General features: G+C 43.8%; 1 protein-coding gene across 1 annotated transcript in view; it reads right to left on the reverse strand.

Annotated features, from left to right (window-relative positions):
- LOC122745349 (LIM domain containing preferred translocation partner in lipoma) overlaps nucleotides 1-27,497 on the reverse strand; it is a 684,962-nt gene that overhangs the window by 252,015 nt on the left and 405,450 nt on the right. Inside the window, exon 8 of the mRNA XM_043990587.1 lies at nucleotides 3,918-4,601. Coding sequence (XP_043846522.1) covers nucleotides 3,918-4,601 — 684 coding nt within the window. The remainder of the gene's footprint in view (nucleotides 1-3,917; nucleotides 4,602-27,497) is intronic.

Genomic DNA, 27,497 nt, shown 5'->3' on the forward strand with positions numbered 1-27,497 from the left:
TCTGAGAACAATACCTTCTTAAGGGCTATCCAGGTGTGGTTACAATCTAGTTAACCTGAGGCAGTCAATCACTCTCACTTAATTCAATCAGTTTACCTTAACCTCCAGGTGGGTCTTTGAGTATCTGCCAAATCCCATTGTTTTCTCACACTGCATTAAGAGAGATATAAGTTCCAGGGAGAAGAATGTGATAGAACCATGGTGGTACCTTCATTGGACCACATATGAGTATTAGATTTTCCCTTGGGTACTGTATTTAAGATAACCATTGATAAGCTGTAAATTCCCTAGAAGAATGAAGGGGTATGAGGTCATGACAAATGGAGATTGGTTAAAAAAAAAACACATCGGGAAAGAACTGTGGAGTAGAGATACTGAATGAACCATGCTATTTCCTATGCTTTTGATGCTGTTGTTTTTCTATTTTGAGGTTTTTCGTCTTTGCTCTTACTTTTCTCTTATAACATGATTAATATGTTTAATGTTATTATGTGTATATGTATATATACATACATACATATATATATATATATAAAACCTATATCAGATTACCTGCTGTCTAGGGGAGGGGGGGAGGGAGGGGGAAAAATCTGAAATTGGAAAGCTTGTATAAACAAAAGTTGAGAACTATCTTTACGTGTAACAGGAAAAAAATAAAAAAAAAACATCAGGGACATTGAGTCTGGAGGAGAATTGACTCAGGAGGTAGATTGGGACATACGAAGCATCTAAAGTATTTAAAGGGTTGTCATATGGAAAGGGGGTTACATTGACCTCTGATTGGCCTGAGAGGGCAAGAAGAGGAGCAAAAGGGAATCAGATACAGGGGGGTAGGTGGCATTTATACATTAGGAAATAAAAGCAGAATCCTCCCTGAAGCCAAAGCCTGTCATAAGGTGTCCTATGGGGCAATGGGCTCCCATCCTCCACCTAGGAGATGGTCAGGAGGAGTCTGGACGTCGGCTTATTGGGTGTGCTATGGAGTGTTGCCTGTCAGGCCTCGAGGCCCCTTCCCACCCTGAGATTCATGGATTATGACTCTAGTATCATCACCATCTTTAGCCATCTCTTTTTGAGGCAGCCGTACTTTCTGCAGAAGGCACAGAAAAGGTATCACATGCCTTTTCTGAATGGCTCATGTCATGGGAGCACTGTTAGTAATGAACAAACTGGCTAATCTCAGGGATATCTGGTTCTCTGTTCCCTCTAAGCTTTACAGTTTTAAATTCTTTTTCAATGGTCAAAATACGGTAGGAGTGGCTACTTGGATTGTTTGTGGAATCAATAGGGGAAGGAAAAAAAAAACAGAAAAAACTAATTTTTCCTAAGGATTTTTTTTTCAAACTCCAATTGGATCTCCTAAACTAAAGGGTTAAATACAAACTGACCACAGCCAGGACTTCTCAAATCAATAGATGATAATTGTTCTTCAACATGGGGGTGAGCGAGCAAGTTTTCCATCAGTGACTACAAAATTAAAAATAAACACAAGCTAGAGGCATGGCTGAATAGTCCTCACTCAGCATTTATACAGCACTGGGAAATTTCCAAGCACTTTGCAATCATTAATTAATTAGCTGAAATGACATCCCACTTTCTTGAGGTCAAAACTGAGGCACAAAGAGGTTTATAGACTTTCCCAGGCTTGAGAAGCCAAGTCCACACAAGAGCTGAGAGGAGGTCCTGGAGCTGAGGACTTACCACCCACCCGACCAGTCATCATTGCACCAGGCCAAGCTGAGTCAATATCAGCACAATAATGGACTCTATGTACAATGGCAGCTGAATACACTAGTGTTCAGCTCAAAGCCCTAGTATGAGAGAAAATAACAGACACACACTGGAGATGTTTGTCACTCCAAAGACCTCTGCTCCCCTTTCCTAAAATACAGGCAGATGGCTGTATGTCAACCTGGAACCCATCTCAAGAAAAAAGAAACAGCACACATGCGCGTGTGCACGCTCACACATACAAACTGTGCAATTGGGCTTTAATTATCCTAATACACAGTTGAACTCGATGCTAAGAATGTGCCACATTGTTGAAAAACAAACGTTCTTGATAGATAACTGACATGAGAAACCAATGGTGTCTCTATAATTATACACTAGATTATTGGAAATGACAAACTAATTCAAATGGGAAGGGGGAGGATGCCACATTCTAGCAACTTGTTAGCTAAGAGATGCCACAAGCTTCCCTGCTCTTAATGGGGGAGGTAGGCATCTTGCCCCCAGCACAAGCTAGGACATTTTCACAGGGCCCTTATGTGTGAGCCAATTCCCCTCCAGAAGCAAATGGGGGAACAGCCAGTCTCAGAAGGATGGGGGATGCTTGGGAGGGGATGGCGATTCTGTTTAGAACACTGAGAGACCTGGGAAGGTGCCAAGAGCCTCAGGCCTTGGACCAATCCACGCCCCAGAAAACACCCACACTCCCATGGAACCTTGCATGACCATGTCTGCTAAGAAAGGCCTGCAGGGATGCAGGAGAAGCCTGTAATCTCTTCTGAGACCCTCCTCAGGCTGACCACGTTCCATTCCCAGGGCCAACCAAGAGGCTCTCTCAACCTGGTGGGCTACGTGTGTGTGCCCATTGCCAAGCTCCAGCTTTCCCTTTAAAGCTCTATGAGAGAGGGTGCTGTGGCGGGAGCCGAGTGGATGGCCACTGAATCCCATTTCCCGTGAATCGGTGGCTTTGTGTGTCAAAAGGGGCCATTGAAAACTTGGTGCCGGAGTGAAACAAAGGCCAGGCTGTCCAGCTGGACTAATTGGGCTAATCTTTGTGAAGAGCTAAAATAATCTCTCTCCGCTTTTTCCAAAACAGGTCTTGGGAACTCAGGCCTCTTCTAAGGCCAAGCTCTGAAAGCACTTTGATTTATACCGTGGGGGTTGGGTTTCTCAAAGCGCCTTCCAGATTGTCAGACACCACCCACCTCCCTGTCTGTGCCCCCAAATCGCTGTCAGGGCAGGAGGCGTCAGCTCCTGTTAGCTCTCACATTGCTGTTGGGGAAACGGGCCAAGCCGAGAACAGAGCCAGCCCCATTTCACAGGCTGGGGACGCGGGTGGTGTCCAGAGATGCGTTCACTTCTGCTGACTCTAAAATCTGTAAGGCCATCCATTGGGGTGGATTCGCCTTCTGCAGGAAATCAATCCCTCAGGGTTGGAACAGAGCTTGGGACCTGGGACCAGAACCGCTGGGCTCACGTCCTTGCTGTGGGCAAGGCCCGACCTTTCTGGACTCTCATTTCCTCATCCCTGCAGTGAGTGCACTCACCAGTGGATCTGAGGAGATCTGCGTGGAGCAAGGAAGGCAGGCCACTCACTGCTCACAGATTCCTCGGTCTTTGGTGATGCACAGCTCAGAGCTCCCTCCAAAATTACCCCTTTTCTGATTTCCTCGCCCCGCCCACTTATCAGCACTCACTCACTCCCGAAATCACTGGGTATTTCTTTCATGGAGAACAGGTTTCATCTCTAAGTAGAGGGCAGGGATTAATTTGCTTTTGCCATTGTAGTCCCCAGAGCTGGAAACCATGTCATGCATATAGTAGGAGATGAATAAATGTTTGCTGACATAAATCAGGGTCTTCATTCATCAAAGGAGAGGCTATCCCTTAGAGTCACAGACCGTCAGAAGACGAAGGCAAGGTGGAGAGCACCGGAGACTAAGCCTGTCCCTTCATGGAGGAGGAAACTCCGGTCTCCAGATGTGGTATGAGTGGCCTCCGGTCAGCCAATACCTCTGGGACCGAGCTCCACATTTGAGCTTCTTTGACATATTATAAGAACCACCCTGGAAAAAAGTATGTGTGAGCCTTAGTGTCTCCAAAGAGACAGCCTGGGTGTCCTGCCAAACGTCCCCTGACCTTGTCCTGAATGATAAGACCCACCAGCCCCCGCCGCCGCGTCTTACCTTAGGCTGCTGGGGTGCTGGGGCCTGCGGAGCTAAAACCGAATCAGTGATGTAGGTCTTCTTGGTCTCGGGGGGTTGGTACATCCCGGAAGGATTCTGAGACCCCGCAGGAGGGGGAGCATAACTCGGCTCGGGTTTCCAGGCGTTCTGCGGTCCGTAACCTGCTTCAGAACCATTTCGCCCCCCGTAGCCTGGGTAATAAGGCTCATGGTAGCGGCCTTGATTCGGGGCATAGCCATAGGCAGGTTCTGGCTGCCGGCCCGCGGGTGGGGCATAGCCATAGTCGGGGCCTCCCCGGGCTGATGCGGGGGCATAGTGAGCAGTCCCGGCAGAGGGAGGTGCCTGGGGAGCGTATGAATGGCTGGGCACCGAACTGTAGTACTGCCCAGGTGAAACGGTGGGCATGTAGTGAGAGCTCGGCTGGGCCGACTTCACGTGGACATTGAACGTGGGCCTGGATGGTGTGGATGCTGTGGTATAGGAGGCCGGAACTGGCTGAGGCTGAGGCTGGGGCTTCAGCATTCCTATGGGAGCCACAGGGATGGGCGAGGGCTGGCTCGCTGCTTGCGGCTTCAAGGTCGACTTCTTCGTGGCTGTAAGAGGTGGCTGGTTGGGGATGACCATTCGCTTGTGCCCTGTGACCGGCGTGGAGACTGGAGGTGAGGCTGTGGGAATGGCTGCTCCCTGAGGGGCAAAGAACAAGAAAGAGGAATGGGGGGTGAGAGTCACAAACAGCAGAAAAGGGAATCAAAATCAAGTCCACCCATGTGATTAAAATAAGCAGGGCACAAGGCCAATAGAACTTAGGTCTTGCCCTCAGGCTCTGTTCAGAAACAAGATCCCTCACCCAATCCTAAACAGAGCCACAAGTATTTTCCTAGGCTGGCATCATGGACTGGAAAGTAGAGTCCCCTGTGTAACCCAATTCCATAGTTGCCACTGAGCTGCTGCCCCTTGGCAAGCTACATAAAGAAATGGTGACTCAGTTTCCTTTATAGCAAAAATAGAAGCCCTACATCTGAAGCACGCAGAGAGGAATGTCAGGGACCATTTTTTTTAAAAATCCTTCGACAACTGGAGGGATACTAAATAAGGAAACTCAACCCATGAGTAATGCATGCACAGAGTAGGACTTCAGTCCACCTCTGCCTTCAAAACAACAGAGGATTGCTCAGAGACAAGAAAGAGACATTTTCAGAGGAAGGTTAACAAGGAGGGAGATGGGGAACCTGAAACACCCTGAGTAACTCCCCAAATCTGCGTAAGAACACCATTTTAAGAAAAACCACCAATGCAGCAACGACAAAGACCCACAAAGTGGGTTCCTTTAGAACAGGAATAGTATTTACTAACTAGAACACACAAGAAAGAATAGAAAGCCTAGTGTTTCTTTGCTTGTTTATTCATCCATTTGTTTAATGAATTAATTTGGCCATGCCCCAGTTTGGGGTCACAGGCATAGGTTCCCTCCTCAGTCCACACTGGATCTGTGACCCCAAACTGGGGCATAATTGACAGAACTGTCCTGTCCTAAAGGGTACAAGTTTAAGGCCATCTGTGAGGAATCTGGGATGACTTCTTTCCTGGTACTCAGCCTCTTCCTCCAATGACATGCTCCACCTGACACAATGCTGGCCAGACCCCATGGTCCTCAGACCTCTCTGGAGGTCTCCCTATTCTGGAGAAATGACTCCCTGTGATGGCTGTCTCGGATGTCCTGATCATGAATAACTACAATGCATTTTCCAGATCTCTTTGGAAGAATTGTGGGGGGAGAGACCTCACTGTACTTCTCCCTATATGATTCCTTCCATCTTGGCTCCACCTCCCATGGTAGGGTCTTAATAAAGAATTCACGGTCTGATTGGATTATCTACATTTCAGAATCCTGACTGGAACCTCCTAAAGGCAGGAGCTGTTTGTTCTGTCTTTGTATTCCTAGGGCTTAACACACAGTAAGCACACAACTGAACTCAATTGAATTGAATCAAATTGAATTTTCCTCCTTTCCTTCTATGTCTACCAGTCTACCTTCTCCAAAGGCCTTCAGTGCTCTGTCCCCTTAACCCACATTCTCTGTACCTGATTCTAATGGGAATAATAGACTGGAAACATGGATAGAAAGACAGGCAGATGTAGATGGTTAGATATATATTTTGTCCTTATGTCATCTACATTTTCCAACGTATGACAACAAACCTTTATAATGAAGAGGTTTTAAGGGAAAATGAATGAAACTATGACATTTTTGAAAGGTGATGACTTAGTACACACACATATAGAGGAATATACAGACATATATAATCAAATATATCAGAAAAGGAAGTTATGATCTCTTACTTCACCATATTGGCTCTACTCTTGACAATAATTGTCTATCCACAAACATGGGAGTAATTATAATGGGAAAGTTTTCACAAAAGGCTGTGATCCATCCCCCGGAATACAGTCAATAGATACTTCTTGGCATTGGCTATATGAGTATTATGATAGATAAAAGTTGGGGTACAGACTTGACTATTGAAGAATAAAATATTCCTTTAGCTATGTTAGCTGGCTTACAATTTTAGCTTTACTTAAAACCCAAGTGTATCTACCCATCAAGATTGTTAGATGGAGCACTTCTAAACCATCTGGTTCAACCTTTTCTTTCTCAGGTAGGGAGAATGAAGGCAAGAGAACAAATTGACTTGCCTGAGGTTACCAAAGAAGCAAGTGGCAAGAGCAGGTTTGAATCCAAGCTTTCTGACTATAGCAGCAGTTCTTGACCTTGGGTCCATATGCTTCTCTTGTTTTAATATTGAAAATTGTTGGGGCAGCTAGGTGGCGCAGTGGATAGAGCACCGGCCCTGGAGTCAGGAGGACCTGAGTTCAAATCCAGCCTCAGACACTTAACACTTACTAGCTGTGTGACCTTGGGCTAGTCACTTAACCCCAATTGCATCACAAAAAAAAAAAAAAGAAAAAAGAATATTGAAAAGTGTTTTGTTGTTGTTGTCACTGTTCAATCATTTTCAGTTGTGTCCAATTCTTCATGACCTCATTTGGGGTTTTCTTGCCAGAGATACTGGAGTGGTTTGTCATTTCCTTTTCTAACTCATTTTGTTTGTTTGTTTGTTTTTTGCAGGGCAATGGGGGTTAAGTGACTTGTCCAGGGTCACACAGCTAGTAAGTGTCAAGTGTCTGAGGCCGGATTTGAACTCGGGTACTCCTGAATCCAGGGCCAGTGCTTTATCCACTGCACCACCTAGCCACCCCCTCTAACTCATTTTAAAGATAAGGAAACAGAGAGAAGTGACTTGACCAGAGTCATACAGCTAGTAAGTGTCTGAGGCCAGATTTGAATCCAGGAAGATGAGTCTTCTTGACTCCAGGCCCAGGACTCTATCCATTATGCCTTCTTGCTGCCAAATGATAACTGTATAAACCACTATAGTTGGTTTGTGGTATAATTCTACTTTTTATTTATATGCATTAAAACATATGATTGAAAAGAGCCCATGTGTCTATAGCACAAAAGAGGTTAAGAAACCCTGGTATTGGTGTGTGACCCTGGGCAAGTCACTTAACCCCAATTGCCTCACTAAAATAAAATAAAATAAAATTAAAATAAAATAAAATAAAATAAAATAAAGAGGGGGAGAACTAGGGGGCGGGGAGTGGAGGCACACTAGCCTTTCCCAGTCAGCCATAATGCTAGTGCCATTCCTCAGAGACTTTCCCCATGTTGTCTTCTCTATAGCTCACAATTGCTTGCATGTTATTTTCCCCTTCACACCACGAGCTCCTGGCAGGCAGGGACAGTTGTCTTTCTTTGTAAACCTAGCCCTTAGCACACAGTAGGGTACTCAATAAAAGGCCAGTGACTTTTGAGTCTGAATCCAGCTCCATTTTCCTTTCCCTTTTCTATCCTTTGGGGTCATGCAGAGCAAGGCTGATCCCTCTTTCATAAGAGTGCCAGCTCTATTTCAGTTAAGAAAAATAAAGCCCTTCCTATTACCCTGCAAATGAGATCAGAAGATCAAAGATCTTGACCTGGAAGGTACATTAGACCTTATTTGGTCCAACTGAAGCACTGTACAAAGATGTAGGAACCTAGAGAGGCAAATGGACTTCTCCAAAGTGTCACACACACACACACACACACGTGAGTGCACACACGCATGCACACACACACACATGCACTCACCCCAACTTGTTCCCTCTGAAAACCTATGCAACACTTTATTTGATTTTAAACTGGGCACTAGCCATAGAGCCCATCTCCTTAAGAACACTAGACCCAGACTGAAAGCCCCTGGGTTCACAGTCTAGCTCTGCTACTTATTACTTGTGGGACTCAGTTTCCTCCCCTGTAAAAATGAGGAGGTTAAACAAGATAAATTTCTGAGGTCCCTTCCACCTTAAGATCTATGGTTCTAGAACCCTATACAGTGTATAGTCATGGAATACCATGAATGCAGGAGAAACAGGATTACAGATAATTCACCAGACAAACATGGATATTAAGACTATAGGCTATGAAAAATTCCCAGTCATGATTGGGTGTGCAACATGGCATAGATGACCCCCAAAGACCAAGTAAGGAGGTGGGCTGGTCATGAAGTGAAGTGGTGATACAACAGATGGACCGTCCCATTGGCTCTGACACATCCCAGGTATTTGAAGCACAAAGCTCAGGCACTCCCAAGCCTGAAGTATGCCCTCATAAATATAGAGTATTTATGGAAAGGCATAGAACTTTCTAAATCCCAGAGAAGGGGAAGGGGTGGATGGGGCTGTGACCCACTTTGTAGGGTCAGAGTGTCCAGAAGCATGAAAGCACAGCTGCAATCAGGCCCCAAAGCTTGCTGATGTGTGTTCCTCTCACAATGTCATCGTGCTGTGCTCAGTAATCATGTATGATGGGTAAGTCATAGACTATTCTAGACTCTTTAAGAGCCAGAAATGACCAAACATAGGAGACTGTGGTATGGGGCTCCCACAATGACTTGGGTCTCCAGATCTTCCCACATGGGGGCTATATTGCTCTGCCTACAGCGGGGCTAAATACCTTGACAAGTCATGATGAAGCTCTTTCCTCAGGCCTGAGATCAAGCCAGGTAAAACACCCTAGATGGGAAATCAGCACCACTACCAATCTCCCTGTACCCACCAATGGCTACTAGCACACGTGAAGAAAATCTGTGCATACACAAGCAAATACCACACATGCTCAGAGACACAGATGCCCATGTACATGCCAATTACAGATCCCTACATCTGGGCCCCAAAGCCACCATTTCAAGGTGCTTCCAAGCCCTGCTTTAAATGAGATTTGTACGTAATCAATTTAAAGTGTGAGAGGTCCAACAGTTTGCCTGCTATAAATAAACCTGCAGCAGAGCACACTTTGTCCTAGCACTGACTCGGCTGACCCTCTTTAAAATACCATTGGGCTGAGGGGTAATTTAATCTGGGAGAGGTCCTAATCTAGGAATGTGATGAGAGAAGGGCTGATCTCCAGAGCAAGCAACCTCTCCAATAGAGTCGGATGCACCTATCACCAATCAAGCCAAAGAAGGAACAAAGAGCGATCTGGGAGTTTATAAATAATTAGCAGGACTAAGAGTCACATTTTTTAGGGAGGGTAGGGGAAGCCAAAGGCAATACAAAGCCAGAAATACTTAGAGGAATACCTAAAACCAATGGTTAATATACACAGTGGACATGGACATGGGCATGAACATGCATGCACACACGCCCCCCACCCCCCCACACCTCTCCTCCCTTCCCTCTCCCTCCCTCTCTCTCTCTCTCTCTCTCTCTCTCTCTCTCTCTCTCTCTCTCTCTCTCTCTCTCTCACACACACACACACACACACCCCAGATCTCTCTTGAATCACACCCATCTTAAGCCTTAGGAAAGGAGAGGAATAGAGAAGGGAACATAATAAATGGAATGCAAGACCCAAAGTCAGAAAGACAAGGGTTCAAAAGCTTTTCCTGAGATGTGATACTTTCATGGCTATGTGCCAACAAACAAGTCTCTTAACCACCAAGAGACTCGGTTTTCTAATTTATGAAATGGGCATAATGATGATGAGGAGGGGGTATCAATACCATCTAAAGGTTCCATCCACTTTGGAGAACGCTCGTGAGACTTTTAGTTCTTAAGAAAGTTATAGGATTAGCATAAACAATAAAAACAGCCAGTATTAATAGAGCACTTTAAATTTTGTCAAGTTTACATGGGTTATCTCATTTGATCCTCATAACAACTGTGGAAAGTGGGTGCTGTTATTTTCTCCAATTTCATTACTTAGAAACTGAGGCAGACAGGGGCAGCTAGGTGGCGCAGTGGATAGAGCACCGGCCCTGGAGTCAGGAGTACCTGAGTTCAAATTCGGCCTCAGACACTTAACACTTACTAGCTGTGTGACCCTGGGCAAGTCACTTAACCCCAATTGCCTCACTAAAAAAAACAAAAACAAAACCAAAAACCTCTTTAGGGGCAGCTAGGTGGCGCAGTGGATAGAGCACCGGCCCTGGAGTCAGGAGGACCTGAGTTCAAATTCGGCCTCAGACACTTAACACTTAACTAGCTGTGTGACCCTGGGCAAGTCACTTAACCCCAATTGCTTCACTAAAAAAAAAGAAAAAAGAAGAAAAAAGAAACTGAGGCAGACAGAGGCTAAGTGGCTCACCAGGGTTAACAGAGGCAATAAGTGCCTGAGGCAAGATTTGAACTCAGTTCTTCTTGACTGTAAAACCAGTATCCCATGTGTTGTTACCTTGATGCCTAGCATTCAGGCTTTCCCAAGTGATTTATAATACAACCCTGTGACATATATATATATATATACACACACATACACACATATATATATATATATATATATATATATATATATATATAAAAGAGGGGTAATAGCAAACCTTCCCACTATAAAAAAGCTACAAAATGTAACAATCTTGATTCAAACCCAGGTCTTCCTAGCTCCAAGTCCATTGAGTTATCAATTATGTAAAACTTCCTTCTTAATTATATCAATCCTATTTATTTGCTTATTTTTTTTCATTTATGTAGTTCTTGGTGGTGGTGGTGGTGGTGGTGCTATAAAATCAAGTAAGACTTTGTGACTCAGCTTCCTTATGTGTAAATCAGGAATAAAAGTGCTCACCTTGCACCTCCCTGCCAAGAAGGTGATGAGCAGAAAACTAATTGGGGCTGAATAGTTGCTTTGAACCACATAAGGAGCAGAAGAAATTCTGCTGAGAAAAAGAAAAGCTTCCCCAGAACTTCTGGGCTTTCCAGAAGCCCTGGGGTTTTGGTGCCGGGAGACAGGGGCCCTTACAGAGGAGAACACACATGACATTTGAAAAGGACAGACCCAAAGAGAAAAGCTTCCCCTATCTGCCCTATATTAGTCTAGGCACTTCACCCTGGTAAAGTCCTTGAGGAACGACCAGCCACTATCCAAGCCCCAAACGTTTCACCAAACAGCCGTTTGACAAGAGTTAGAAATAAAGGGAAATCATTTCCCCACACCACAGTGGAGGAGTCAACAAGGCTTTCCTGAGTGCAGGAATTTCCTTAAGAAGTGGAGGCTCAATGAGGGAACCACAGAGAGGAGCAAGGGCTTATTTGGCATCAGTGGGCCCCCCGCATCCAGGGTTGATTTTCTAAAAGAATCTTGAGGCAGCGTGTTCCAACTTAGAGAATCCCATGGATCCAGCTTCTGTCAAACAACTATTACAAAGAAAACTTGCAACAGCCCATGCCCCACGAGCTCCCATGGGAACAGGGTGGCTGTTCTCCCTCCCCTCCCTCCCTTCTCGAGTGATTACTGTATTATTACGACTTTGAATGCATGTCAACTGCATTATGTGTTACATGGCAAAGAACTTTCTCTTTTCATAACATATTTTGTTCTCCTAAATGGAGGCTGTTGGTCCACTTATTGTCAAAGGGATAAAGGGACTGAAGAACAGAAGGGCATAATTTCTAAGGCAAAAACACTTTTGCCACTGAGTAGGAGGGAGGGTATGAAATGTTTTCATGAAGAGGCGCTATTAGACGCAAATAAGGACCCTATTCAACAAACCTGCACACATCCCTTTCTTCTCAGAAAACAAGCTCTGAATGCAGATAATGACTAACTGAAGCCAAATTATTCACATTCCGACTTTGCATAATCACGGAAATCATGTGTTTTTAACCCTCCCCCTTTAACAATCCTTTCTGTTGGGGGCAGGGGGAGGGAGGAGAGATAAAGAATATATGTATGTGTATAGACACACACATACACATATAAAATAGACACACATATTCCTCTTGTAACATAAATATATGTATCTGTGAGTGTATATATATATATATATACACAAATACAAATATTTATGTTGCAAGAGGAATATTCATATATATCTATACTATATCTGTATATCTATATGTTTCTTTCCTCTCTCTCTGTATGTACACATATGTGTGTGTGTCTCTCTCAGGGTATACATGCATACATGTTTGCATATTTATACATACATGTATGTGTGTATGCATATACACACACACACATATATATATATATATATATATAAATAAATGTATAAATATCCTCTAACCCCCTCTTGCAACACAAACTGCTGAGACAAATGGACAAGGTGCATCTGCTGCCTCCAAAAGAATTCATTCCCTTGTGCCAAGTCCACGTTAATCTGAAGGAATGAAAATAAATGTGAAACAGGCTTCATCAAGCCCCAGATATGGGTTGTGTGGCATTGTGGGACAATGTATTTCTTGTAGCCAGTTCGTGCTATACACTGGTGATCGAAGGAGGGCAGGAGGCTGGAAGGATCCAGTGACACAGTGACAGGTGTGAGGAAGCAATGAAGAGAACAGAAGGGTAGATTTGGCAGCAGAAAGAGCTCGGACCCTTATTCCAGCAAGCCCTTCAAAGCTTCTGGTCTTGGCTTGCCCTTAGGTAAAATGGGGTTGATGATACCTCCAGCTGCACAGGGTTGGGTGCTGCACTTGGAATTAGCAAGACATAGATTCAAATTCTACCTCAAACTCTTACCTATCATGTGACATGGGCAAAATCCCTTAACCTGACCCTCCCTTTCCCCTGTGGTGAGAAGGGGATGATAATGCCTGGGGCACTGACTTCATGGGATTATTGTAAGGAGAAAGAAGATGATGTCTTCAGAACCCTTTGTACAACTCTGAAGTGCTGCCCAAACGCCAATAACTATTATCATTATCAATGTCACCTGGTTGTGGAGAAGCTTACATGTGATACTGGATAGAGAGCTCAGATAGATCCAAGTCAAGGCTCCCCGTACTCAGGGGAGATGTGGGGGCATTGTCTAATATCTCAATGCCTCCGTGTAATGAGCTAGCATTGGGAAGGACGATGCAGCTGTCAGAAGAGGCAATTTGCAAAGTATAATTATAATTCTCCTGTCATCCTTGGCCATTTTCATCAACTTGGATCCTTCCCGTTTTGTTCCTATGAGGGGCTTATTCTTTTTTTTCATTCGTTCATTCATTCTTTTACTTATTTTTAATTGAGGGTCACTAAAGACCTCTTTCCATACATGAAATGCTTTGTGGGACATGAAGGATCTGCCAGTGGAGTGCATATTGAGGCAACTTCCCTTGAGGCTGGAAAGACTTCAGATCCAGACCCCAGGACTTCTTCATGAACTGCATCCGGCTCAGAAGACAGAGAAGGAGCAAGGGGGTGAGACCAGACGCAGGAGTTTGAAGACCTTACGGGGAAGATTTCCCCAGAAATAGATAGTGCTTACATAAGTCCTTCAAGGTTTTCGTTGTTTCCTTTGATCCTTACAGCAAAGCAGGTGAGGTAGGTGCTCCTTACAGATAAGGAGACAGAGGTTCAGAGAGGGTAAGTGACTCCCCCAGGGTCACACAGCTAATAAGTATAAGGCAGGCTTTGACTCCTTTTGACTCCAAGTCCATCACTCTCCCAGTGGATACACTAATGGATTTGGAGTCAGGAAGACCAGTTGGGAGGGTCAAATATGTGTAATATTTGTAAACAGATAATATTGGCAAAGCACATTGCAAACCTTAAGTGCCAAATAAATGTAGTAGTGGTTTATTGTTATTGTTATTGTTGTTGATGTTATTGTTTTATTATGATTATTATTATATCCACTGGACCACCCAGATACCTGTAAGTCCTCCACGTGACTGTGAGGTTCCACCAAAGTCACAGAATCTTCACTTTCTCCCTTCTAAACCCTCCTACTACAAGGAGCCTAAAACATTGAAGAGACCCAATCTCTTTCCTCTTGGCCCAGCACCCACCTCTGTGGCTCATGGCTTCAGGGGTGGTTCCAACAGTCCTGCTGCTGACAATACTGCCATCTTTGGGCATGCTCCATTCTCTCCTTTCCCCAGCCCCTTTCTCTCTGATGTCCAAGAGCCACTCCTTTGTTTTTAGGGCAGCATGCCTAGGTGATAGGGTGCCCTGGGGAAAAGTCAGTTCAGTCCCATTAAACAAGCCTATATAAAGCATGAGCAATGTTCTAGGCATGCCTAGGTACTAGATATGCAAAGATAAGAAAGAAAACAATGCCTGCTTTCAGGATGCTTACATTCTTTTTTTTGAGGGGGGGGGAGGTAAAATCTACACAGAAAAGTCCTGAAAAAGCCAAATTATTTCTTTGGAAAGAAACAACCACGGAAGAATGGGGGTAAGGAGGAGGAGTCAGAAAAGTAGAAGGCCCAGGGCAAGTTATCTTCCACACTCCCTCTAGCTGAGCCCCGGGCTGGTCCACTTGATCTTTTACCAGTGATTTCACGTGAGGTTGTCAGTACTTATTCCAGAACAATTGCATAGAAGACACAAGTGAGATAGACAAGAGTGAAGAGACCCATGGGTGTTAACACAGAGAATAAACAGGAAAGTGAAGATTGGATCACAGGGTTTCTGGGTTCAAGTCCCAGAGCTTGGCCCATAGGACCAAGCTGACTCTTAAATAATTCGGACCCAAATAATCACTCAGTTTAATATAGTACCTTGTAGCAATTTCCATACAAGGTGGGATGAGTAAGAAAGGCAGCCACAGACTCAGTGAAATTTAACAGAGAAAAGACACAACCCTCCACATCTTAATGGGTGATAGGTTGCACAGGCAGGCTGCAAATCCAGGAGCACTGGAGCAGGATGTGGCTTGCTTTTGACAAGCCACCACGTTCCTACCCTGGCCATGGAAAGTGTCGTTCTCTACATCAGAAAACTGCCAACTCTCCAATTACTGAGAATAAGGCAGCCCATCCCCAGGTTTCTGGCTTCTGCTATGAAGGATGCAGGCGTACCTAGGACATGATTATGACAGTTAGCATTTATGTGATGCAGTAAAAGGGCTAAATATATATTGTTTCATTTGATCCTTGTTGTAAGTAGGCTTGCTCTGCCCTTTAGGTGTGGACAAAAATGTGCATTAGGAGAAAATTCTGAGTTTCATAAGAAGATGCTTATCGGTGTTTTTTACAAGCAACAAGCACCTGCATTTAAATTACAATCTTAGTTTCAATTTATACAAAGCACGTTGGGAATATCTGCCCCAGAAAGCTGAACCTGCCCTGTCCCTCAGTCTGGGAGCACAGCACTTTTCATTTGCAGTGGGTTTTCTGCAAAGGGCTGAATGGCATGGTGGATAGCATGCTGGACTTGGAATCCAGGAGAGGCTAGTTCAAATCCTACCTTACGTAAGTGATTGTTGTGTCACCCTAAGTCCCTCAACTTCTCATTCAGAAAATGAAGAAGTTGGACCTGGTGACTTCTAAGGCATTCAAGCTTGAAATCTAAGATGCTCTGATCATTGCCAAAGAGACCTGTGCTACATCCCTAACTTCCCTGTCTCTTCTGAGGAAAATCGACATGCTCCCAGGCACGGGGGGGGGGGGGGGGGGGGGGGGAATCTCAGACCCATCCTGCAAACGTTGCTCCCATTCATCCCTCTCCCATCTGGTTGACGACATCTTTGGGATTTCTTTTGCTTCTCTTTCCTTCTTTTCACTCATTCAGGCACTGCTTTCTGGATCTCCTGGATCATATTCACTTAACTGGACTCTCTACCTCAAGTGTTTCCCCCCACCCCAATCTGGGGAATAATGAAGGCAGGGGAGTAGGCATCATGGAGTGCCCATATGTGAAATCAGTACAGGGGCCAAAGCAATAGTCCATAAAAAGAGGCGATTCCTTTTTGAAAGAGGTTTTTTGTTTGTTTGTTTGTTTGGGTTTTTTTGGAGGGGAGCAGTGGGGGGAGAGGGTTCCATCTTTCCTCTAGAATCATAGAAAAACTCTTCAAGTTGGCTTCACAATCTGTTTCCATAAAACCTCATCAGGGACTGAAGGAAGAACCCTCAGCGATGCTTCCTTCCAGCCAAAGTGGATGCCTTGCTGGCCACAGGACACGACCATCTGTCTTCTGCCTCAATGACGAATGCCAGGCTTGGAAGACTCTCACTCTTCAACTCTGGCTCTTGGAACCCCAGGTGGCTTCAGGGCTCAGCTGAAGCTGCACCCATTTTACACGGACCTTTCCTGATTCCCCCACTGTCCATACCCTTCCCTATGCTAAGCCATCTCCAGAATTACACTGCATTCACTTTGCATCATTTTGAATGTAATTTTCTATGCACCTGTTATTTCACCAATTAGAATGTCAACTCTTTGAAGGCAGGGGTTGTTTCATAATTGTCTTTATACTACATTGATGTGCAAATTGAGACAAAGTGTGTGTGTATATATTTATCTATATCTATCAAATTTTATATACACACATATATATATAAAATCCATATACTTTGCATAGATGTATATAATACACAATAGTGTATCTATATACATATATAGTACTTATACTATATAAAGACTATATATCCAATAATATATATGCAACTTACAAACAGGTATAGACATACATATATAATGCAATAAAACATGGCATTTTTAACATCTAAAACCCCTTTTAAATATGCATAATGTCCTCTTTTTTAATCTGTAAGCCCTTGCTTTCTGTAATTTAGAATTTGATTCAAAAAGATCTTGATACATACTCCATGATTCTTCACCATGAAACTGCTTTTCCAACCCATTGACAATTATGCAGACTCTGGACAAACCTGTTGGCCTTGACCATAACTCATAAGCATCCATAGATCTTAAATAAGAGCTTCTGCCAGGCCCCTGAAATGGGATTCTCTCCATCCCTTGCATGACTTAAGGTTGTGCTACAGCATTACATCAACATGGGAAATTTTCTGGGATTCTGGAACTATTTGGCTTCTCCATCTATCATTTTGTTAAACAGAATTAATGATTACATTACCAGGGACAAGATTTTTGGACTTCTGAAGTTAGATTGTTTTCAATCTTAAAAGCATTTTTTTTGGTGGGGAGGTTGTTTATAGTCTGATAAAAATGCCCAGATATCATGGGCTTGCCCTGATGTCTTCTAACAATGGTTTAGGTAGAGTGTAGAAGGGCAAAGATACTTCCTTTTCCTAGTCTTCAGGACTCTAGTCTTTTTATCGTCATGCCCAGGACAAGAATTTCTTCTTTTAAAGAACAGTTAGTAGCATTTCTTTCAGAACAATCTTTTGTGTAATTCTTCCAAATTTAAGAAGGCTGTGCCATACTTCAGAGGTCCCTTTAAGGGTCTTTGCTTATTGTCTGAGTTTGGCATTCATCATTTTTGATATACTCTTCCTTTGTACCTCAGTAAGACTGATGTCATTTCATTTTGGCCTTGAATGATCTTGGAAGCCCTTGGTTTCTCAACACAAAGAAGGACAGCAATATCTCTAACAGTCACAGAAAGGTGTTTTTTGAAAGCTATAATGTTTTCATATTTCCTTGAAATAATATCCATTCTTAAGAACACAAGCATTCAACTGGGTGAGAACCTATTATAATGGACAAACCAATTTTATCCAGTTTCATTTTCTAAAGGTGAGACATACTGAGGCAAACTAGCCTCAGTAGAAAAACAGATGACCATGAAAGCTCAGAAAATAAAATAATTTCAAAAGTAGTCCTTGTCAAGTATTCTACACAACACTACAAATGTCTGACACATAGTAGACATTTAACAGATGCTTATAGAATTGAATTGAAGTGACTGGAGCAGATATCCCTAGTTCTGAATCAATATATTTCTTCAATGAAATTTTTTTTTAATTTAAATTTCTAAAAAATCTCATTGTCAACAAAGAGACTCTTTGATATAGAAAAGCAATTCAAAAACTGAACACATAGCAGGAGGAATGACAGTAAGTGGTAAAAACAAGTTGGGTATGTGTTTCATTCAGTGTTTTCCCCTGTGTTCCCCACTTGTTCATGACCAAAATGTGAGCCACCCCTAAACCTTGAGAGCTCAGCACTGTACATCTTTCATAGGAAAGCAAAGAGTACACACGTTTGCCTTCTGGCTCAAGACCAAAGGCATAACTTGCCTTTGACTCAGAATTGGTTTTGATGAAAATGAAGAGTTCAGAAAACCCCAAAGTATGTGATCATGAGTATAGACTATTGGGGAGCAACTGCATCTAATAACATCAATCTTCCTAGAAATATACAATCATAGTCATAAAGCCAGAAGGGACTTTGGGGGTAGGGAGCACTAATATCTGTCATTTAGGAGGCATCAAAGTGAAGGAACTTCACTGAGACCCCATTCATGCTAATTAATGGAGCCAAGATGCAAACCCACATCTTCTATCTCCAAAGCTAGCACTCTTTGCACTGGGCAAAAAGATGGAAAGATGGATAGAGATGGATAGATAGACATCAATTGGTCTATATAGGTCCTCATCTACACATGACCGTCTAGACACCCAGATATATGTAGATCTATATTCATTTCTATGGCACCTACGATTTTGCCAGGCACTGTTCTAAGTACTTTACGATCACATTTGAACCTTTCAACAACCCTGGGAATTTGGTGCTTTTCTTATTACCCCCATTTTACATGGGAGGACACTGAGGCTTACAGAAGTTAAGTAACTTCCCAGGGATTTAGGACTGATTAAATACAGGAGGCCATATTGGAACTTGGGTTGGCCTGACTTCATGTTGAGTTCAATGCACTCTGGCGCCACCTAGCTGCCTCTGTGGCAGCCACTGAGGACAGCATGGTAGTGGGTTGTTGTTGTTACTGCTACACTGCCACACTGGCTCCCACTTTTGTTTCTGGATATTGGCTCCTGCCGTCCATGCACTTTTCACTTGGCCAAACCAGGCCACCAGCTCTTTTCCTGCCTCCATATATCTGCACCATCCATCCTATTCCTGGAAAGCAGCCAAACCTGTCACAGGAGTCAGCTCTGGGGTCTTCTCTCACAGCACTGCTTCTCAGTGCGGCTGGAGTAGACTTCTGGGCCCCCGTGATACTTTCAGGGGATCTGAGAGGTCAAAACTATTTTCATAATGATACTTTTCAATTTTGAGTTGTGCCCAATTCTCTCTCTCTCTCTCTCTTTTTTTTTTTTTTTTTTTTTAGTGAGGCAATGGGGGTTAAGTGATTTGCCCAGGGTCACACAGCTAGTAAGTGTCTGAGGCCAGATTTGAACTTGGAAAGATGACTCCTACTGAATCTTGGCCCAGCACTCTATCCACTGTGCCACCTAGCGATCCCCTATAATAATACTAAGTATTTCAGTCTCTTATATGGCAAATAGCTACCATACATAAGCAAAACCTTTGGGATGGGAGGTCAATTTTTAAGGGTTTTGGGGTCCTAAGACCAAAAGCATAAGAAGCACTGTCTTATGTGACACGTTTCATGATTTGCCCTTTTTATGTGTTTTCTCCCAAATCGTTTTGCATTGAGGAGTGAAGGTTCATGTCATAGCCCCCCTGCCCCCCAGTAGGATGCAGGTACCTTGAGGTCAGGGTTGGTTGGGTCTGTGTCTTCATATGCTTAATATGTGGCACGAGGCCGAGAATACTGCAGGGAATCAATTACACTGAATTGACCCAAATTGAATATTCATGGACACAAGTTAAAATCATGTCTTTGTCTAAAGGGTGGAGATTTTTCTTTCTCTACAGTAAGACAATTATGCACTGAGCCCTAGCCCTAAAGCATCTTCAGAAATAATTGTTTTTAAAAGAAAAGCTAACACATACATAGCAAAGACAATGAACTGGGAGGTAAAGATTTCAAGGGTAAAATAACTCAAAGAATGGTAACTATTTGGGGGGGGGGGGGGGGAGGGAAGCAGAGATGCTACATCTTTCCCAGGCCATTCATCTACTGGTTGGCTAGGCTTAAGAGTGGGTTAGCAATCAATAGGTCAACAAACCTTATGCACATGAGGTGCTGGGGAAAGAAGAATAAAGAGTCAACCAGGCCCTACTCGACAGGAACTATTTAAGTATATAGAGAATAACTATAAAGAGAATCCGTCCCAAGGACGTAACTTGATAGGAGTGGGGGTGGGTGCTAGGACCTAAGAGGACCAGGAAGGCTTGCTGTAGAACAGAGAGAGTCTATGAGGTGGACGTGAGAAGGGAAGAGGAATTCCAGGCATGGGGGACAGCCAAGTGCATTCCTTCCTTGCACAGTAACCCACTTCACGTTTGAATGTCTTTAATCATTAAAAGTCAATGTGGTAGGAGAGGGGTTGGACTCATAAAAATGAAATATGAAATGGTAAAGGGATCAAGGGCTCTTACTAAGCAGGCCATTTCTTTAGTATGGAAGGCAGACCTGACCCTTCCTTGATTCTGCTTCTCAAACTTCCCTGTTGCTCTTGCCCTCTCCCTATCCCTGTCCCAGAACTAGGTCCTATCTCCCTCTCATGCTAGAGAATTGCTATGTAGTGTCAAAAAAGTTGGACTAGGAGTTAAGAGGCCTTAGGTTCAAATCCAAATTCACAAGCTTACTGACTGTGTGATCCTGGACAAGATTTTTAGCCTCTCTGAGACTCAGTTGCCTTGACTGTAAAAAGAGGGAGATATTCCCAGCACATCCCTCAAAGAGTTCCTGTAAATATCTAAGGAGATCATAGATCCCAGGTGCTTTGCAAACTTTAAAGGGGTATTCTAAGAAGATCATTGTGGTGATGGTGGCAATTGTTTTCTGCGGGTGTATTTTAAACCCCAAAGTATCCTCTAGCAAGATTAGTTTGGGAAAAACAATTGTAAGCCAATCATTCTCCTTAAATATTCATGACTGTACCATCCCAAGGAAGGAAGGGCTTTGGGTAATAAATAAAATAACCTCACCTAAATGGTATTGTTGCTCTTTGAGGAGGGGTTTCAGGGATCTGTTTTCTGCCTGAGATCTCAAGGGCCTTCCATCACCACTTCACGTTTTGGCCATGTCCTTGAGAATCTACTCCACCCGACACCCATAACTAAGGCAAACAGGGACCTCCTGCTGCTTCTGTGCAAAACAGAGGCACCACAGGTACAGAATACTGCACGGATTGTCAGATCTGGTGGATGTGTCTTTTTTTTCCTCATCTTTTGTTTTGATTTAATTTTTGTCATGACAGACAGGATAGAGAGAGGAAAGTGATATTTTTAGAGATGAAGATTATGGCAAAACAAAAGGTATCATTGGAAATTGACTTAAAATAAAACAACAAAAGTAAATGAAGAAAGACATCAGTCTGCTGTTGAGAATAAGTCAGGTGAGCCCTTAGGTCCTTAGTTTCCCCAGCTGTAATATGGAAGTTCTGGTCACAATGGCCCCTCAAACCCTCCTAGCTCAGACATGCCATAATGTGACTGGGATTCACAGCTGCATTGTCTAAGCTGGCTCATTCCAATGCACTCTTCTGCCTCTCTAGATTGGTCCTTCACAGGCATTTCTTTCATTTTCCTTTTAAATAATTGCAGAACTTTCTTTTGCAATTGTGGAGGGTTCTGACTCAAGAAGCTCTGGGGGGAGGGGGGCAAGGAAGGGAAGGAAGCAAAACTCTGTATGGGGAACCCACTAATGTCCCCAAAGGGCTGAGTGGATTTCATGTTCTTGTTCTTCATTTCCCCCTGATCTATGTCAATGCTGGCCACCCGTGACAATGGTGACCAGGGATTGAGTCACTGGGAGGAAGAAGCAAGGCAGGGAAAAAACAGACCACATTGACCTAGCCCTAGAGAGAAAACTGAGGAAGATCTCCATAGATGCTTCTGACGGTCAGTGGAGTCAGTACTGAGCACAGACTCTGCCTGCGTCACTCCCTGAGAGTTTATGGGGCCCTGTGGTATTTCCACAACTTAGAAACCACGTCATGTGTGCTGTGCTCGGCCCCCTCCGCCCCATGCTGTGACTGGTCTCTTTGGCTGTTTGAAGGGCTCAGAGGGAAAGGGAAGAGCTCTCAGACCCTTTTCTTTTTTTTTTTTTTTTTTGGACTCTTTTCCTCATAATCCCTGTGGGCACCCAAGGAGGAAGGCCTTCCACAGCCATCTAGTTCAACTGGTGTTTTAAAAAGAAAGAAGGAAGGGGGCAGCTAGGTGGCACAGTGGATAGAGCACTGGCCCTGGAGGCAGGAGGACCTGAGTTCAAATAGGCCTCAGACACTTGACACTTACCAGCTGTGTGACCCTGGGCAAGTCACTTAACCCTCATTGCCCTGCCCCCGCCCCCAAAAAAAGAAGGAAGAAAAAAAGGAGAGACAATGAAAGACTGATAAGGAAAAGAAGAGAGAACCAGAAACAGAGATTAGGTGACAGACGGGGAAAGGAAAGAGGGAAGACTAAAAATAAAGAACCGAATGCAGAATCCTGGGAGACTCCTGTCCAACTGCACAGACTTCAGTGTCAATTTCTTGCTGTGTTTGTGGGAAGCTAAACAGTGACTGGTCCGATTCAGGAAGAACAACCCTTCACCTCCTCTATAACTTGTTCATCTTCAGCTCCATTCAGACCTCTAGCAGCCCAGTCCAGCCCCAACCTGCCCTTTCCTAGGGCTGCTCAGGCCCCACCCCCTGCTACACTCTTAGCTCCTGGAAGCCCAACCTATGTCCCAGTCACCCAAGGTCCACCTGAAGCACCCAACACTGAACCTGGTCACAGCCGGCCATCGGGGTAGGTTGGCCTTGGAGTTCTGAAACCTGTTTGCCAAGAGAATCTTCCAGGTGGACTCACAGTTAAAATTCGAATCCCATGAGACAGAAACATCAGAGCTGCTCCATTACCCAGACAGTTTGTTTCAGAACGGATTGTGCTTCTGGGAGACAGCAGAACAAAAATTATGGTAATGCCTCAAAGATTTCATGGAAACAGGCCATTTTATTAACTGTATTGCTAATAGCCTATTTGATTAGAGCAGCATTCTGGTGATAGAATTCAGCATCTGGTCACTGACTTTCCAGAAGTGGTGGTGAGACAACAAGAAGACAAATTGTTTCTAGAAACTAGAGGGCGTTCCCCAGTTCTCAGCAAAGAGAAAACACTCCCCACAGCAGCATCAGGGATGCTGCTGCTGTGATAGACAATGGTCAGTGGGAGGGAGGAGAATACCTGGACACCCACTCCTAGGGTAGCACTCCACCTTCTGTTCTGCTGCCTGCCCTGATGGCTTTTGGACCAGACAATCAGACACTGGGGAAAAGACGATTCTAGGGAGCCATCCCTTGAAATTCATTCTATACAGTTCCCAGGATTGGCACACTCAAATAACTTGTGGCACAGCATAATCCCAGGTTCTTTCTTATAAACCAGTCCCAAAGATTTTCAGACTTATTCTCCCCCCACCTCGATAAAAAAGTCAATTAAACTTGTTCAATGGTGAACTAATGAGACCTATTTAGCATCATTTCCTAATTTCCTTCCCTTGTACTATTCTCTGCAGGATGTTTCTCTCTCTCACTGAAGCACAATCATCTCTCATTACCATAGATTCTGAAGTGCTCTGGGGTCTCAGTGCTGTCCTGGTGGCATTTAGATATGGCAAAGAACCTTCTCCAATACACACAGCACTTTTTTCCCAATTCAAAAATGTCAAATTCCACAGTTCCCAATTTACCAATGTGGCAGGAGAATTAGCTGAAGACTAGCTAATTACATATGCATATGCACGCAAGCGCGCGCGCACACACACGTTTTCTTTAGTTTAACCCTTTTTCTCCCCTTGCTAGGAGAACTGTAACAAACCTGTGGACACTGAGCCACCAAACCAGGTCACAATTATCTTGTTCTACTTAAAGAACGGAAATGAAAAGCTCTCCAATCACCTTTCTTTCCTATTGGAACCTGATCCAAGGAAAGTGGAATTCATAATCGATAAGGGTAAATATAGCTTGGCTTGGACGGCACACTGTGGCACCTCGGCAAGGGGTGAAAGCGTATAATACCCGTCTTATCTAATAATGGCGCTCTATATATAGAGGATATATGTGCGTATGCCTCACAGACACATTTAACAAGGAACAAAAATAATCTTGGGAACTCAAACACTAAACAAGCATATTCCGCTTCTCTTCCAATTTTTTTCCCTCATCGAGCACAGCCAGTGAAATACATGTGGAGAGCTGCTGGCTTTTCAATCATAACCAGCTTTGACATTTTTGACTTCAGAATTTGAACCCATGGATTTCAAGCCTGGGGCCAAACGTGGTATTATATATATCCCCAAACTTGGGACTTAAAGAAGATTTCTAAATTGGGTTTGCAGGTCTAATCAGCTGAAGCCTGGGCCAAGTCATTTTTCTTCTGACTGCTTTGGACTGTGATCCCAGATTTCAATATGGGAGCGACCCTAGAGGTCATCTGGATTATCCTTTGCATTTTATAGAAAAGGAAACTGACATCCAGAATCATGAAGGGATTTGCTCCCAGGAAACCAAAGAAATATCGCGATATTCCTCCCCATGATTCGATAGCCCCGGCCCCGGGGGGGACATGCTGAGACAATGTCCAGTTCCAGAAGTTGGGGAGTGGGGTGGGGTAGCGAGGTGAAAGAAGAATGAATTCACCAAATTTCTAAAGTCATAAAAATTCATCAGGAACATCAGGCTTGAAAAGGTAATGGCAACCAACACACTCAATAAGCTTGGAAAACATCATTCTAGCTCTTGTGGATTCTGACTTCTCTAAATGAGTCACCGCTTCTCTGTGCAGTTGTCAAAGTGTTAGACTAAGCTAGGTGTGTGCTGGCTCTTTTCATTTGCAGGTGCAGCTGTGAATGGCAATTTAGTGGAGAAGGATGAAACTACAATCCAGATTTGTGGCAGGCCTAGAAAGAAGAGAACTTGGGTCTCTACTTCAGTTTGCACCCAAAGTCAGGCAAAGCCACATTCATTACAGACAAGAAAAGAAAAATAAGGAGAGGAGAGGAGAGGAGAGGAGAGGAGAGGAGAGGAGAGGAGAGGAGAGGAGAGGAGAGGAGAGGAAAGGAAAGGATCCTGCAAAAGTTTGTTGGGTTATACAAAAGGCACACACACACACACACAATTTGTTTGTTTTTCAATCACTACTTCCATTAAATCATGCCAGGAGGTTTCTATGATTCTAGAGAAGGTGGCTTGTCTTCAAGGGATTTGCAGATGCATCAGTGAAGTCATATTTTAAAACACATGGATAGCAGCAAGGAAGTGAATTCGAGTTGGACAGGACCTTAAGAATAGTGTAAGAACTCTGCAAGCTCAGAACGGTTTAAGAGCGGCAAAGCAATTTAAAGACAGGGGTAGAAAACCAGGGCAGATGGTGACACAGCGGATAGAGTGGATGGTCTTGTAATCAGGAGGACCTGAGTTCAAATCTGGCCTCAGACACTCACCAGCTGTGTGACCCTGGGCAACTCGCTTAACCCTGTCTGCCTCAGTTTCTACATCTGTAAAATGAGCTGTAGAAGGAAATGGAAAACCCCTCTATTGTGAGGTCACAAAAAATCAGATACCACCGAAAAATGACAACAACAAAAATGAAGTTGGGACCAGATCAAACTGGCTCTTTGCTCATTCTTGAATTTTTGGTGGGACAATTTACACCTAGAGAAGTAGGCCAATACTACCAATGAAGATCTGTTTTGTATATTGGCTAGACTCTTAAAGTGATCCAGCAAATGATAATGATGCAGATTAAACAGTGTGTGCCATGGATACTTCCCCCCCATTACTAAACTGGTAATGAGTGGTGAGGTGGGACATGGAACCTTGCAATGATGAAAACCAGGGATCAGTCTTGAAGCTGATACCTGGTGTGGCTGAATGACTCAGAGCTTGTCCCTTAACCTGTCCCTGCCCTACAACTTTGACTTTCAGAGAGAACTCGCATGGGTGGAAGGAATTTCCACACTGGGGAATGGACCAATGTATGGGCCAGTGAATCCACAGGTCCTGCCCCAATCCCCAGCAACACAAAATGGGAAAAGCCAAGAGAATTCTGTAGCTAAAACTTAGAAAAAACAATATTGAACTCTTATGTTACTTTTCTGGGAATGATAGGGAGCTCTGGATATGAAATGGCACAATTAGATGGACCAAAAGCTGGTTGAATTAGCGACCCCAAAGTAGAATCAGAACTTATTCCATGACAAGGCTTAGGCCCATGGTAGAGTGAGAGTGGGCAGCGCATGAAAGAGGAAGACCTGGGCTCAGACCCCACCCTCATCTTCTTACATATGGCCTCTCCATCTGTCAAATGAAGGAGTTGACCAAGATGACACCTAGGGTCCATTCCAATTATAAACCTATGATGCTGTTATCAAAAGGAGCTTTATTCTTAGTGTACTTCCACGATACCTATTGCTAAGCCAGCATTTAGCATAGTCTCTAGCACATAGTAGGCATTTAATGAATGTTGATTGATTGAATGAAAGATCTATGAACTTAGAGGGAGTGCCGCATCGGATTTTGTTTAGTGGTATGCATTTTCACATTTGTATCAGTTGTCTTAAAATAAAGAGATGGCATGCTTGCGCAATTTACAAATGACAGAATATAGAGAGGGAGAATTAATACACTGAAGAACAGAGACAGGATCACCCAAAAGATCTAGAATATCAAGCAAACCTATGCATGTAGAATTTAATAAGTGTAAATGTAAAGTCCTCCTTGTGCTCCAAAAATCAATTTCACAGATACTAGATCATGCTACAAGACATTGTTAGAGAGCAGCCAGTCTTTATAACTACATCTTTGCAGATGTAGTTGACTAAGCTCTTTATGAGTCAGCAGCACAATATACCAGTCAAAATGGTAACTCAGACTTGGCCTCTATTAAGTAGGGCATAGTTTCAAGGCAAAGGAAGTTGATTACCCACTGAACTCTGCCATGTCTAGAACATACATGGAGTAATGGGTTCAATGATGGCCAATTATGACGTTGATAAGTTTGAGAACATACATAGAAAGTAAGTCAATCAGGGTGACAAGACCATGTTATCATGCCATGTGAAAACTGATTCAGGGAATTAGACATAGAGAAGCTTGGGAACCAGTTGCAGAGGGCAGAATGTAAGCACCAGCTCTCGTCATCATCACCATAGATGGCAGCAGTAGCAGCATCGTTGCCATCATCATCCCCAACAACACCATTATAATCATGACTGTGATCATCTTAATTATTAATAATACATTTTCATCACCTTCCTAACTGTCTACTCCCAA

Source organism: Dromiciops gliroides, chromosome 3 (assembly GCF_019393635.1).
Source record: "Dromiciops gliroides isolate mDroGli1 chromosome 3, mDroGli1.pri, whole genome shotgun sequence".
In the NCBI taxonomy this organism is placed as follows: Eukaryota; Metazoa; Chordata; class Mammalia; order Microbiotheria; family Microbiotheriidae; genus Dromiciops; species Dromiciops gliroides.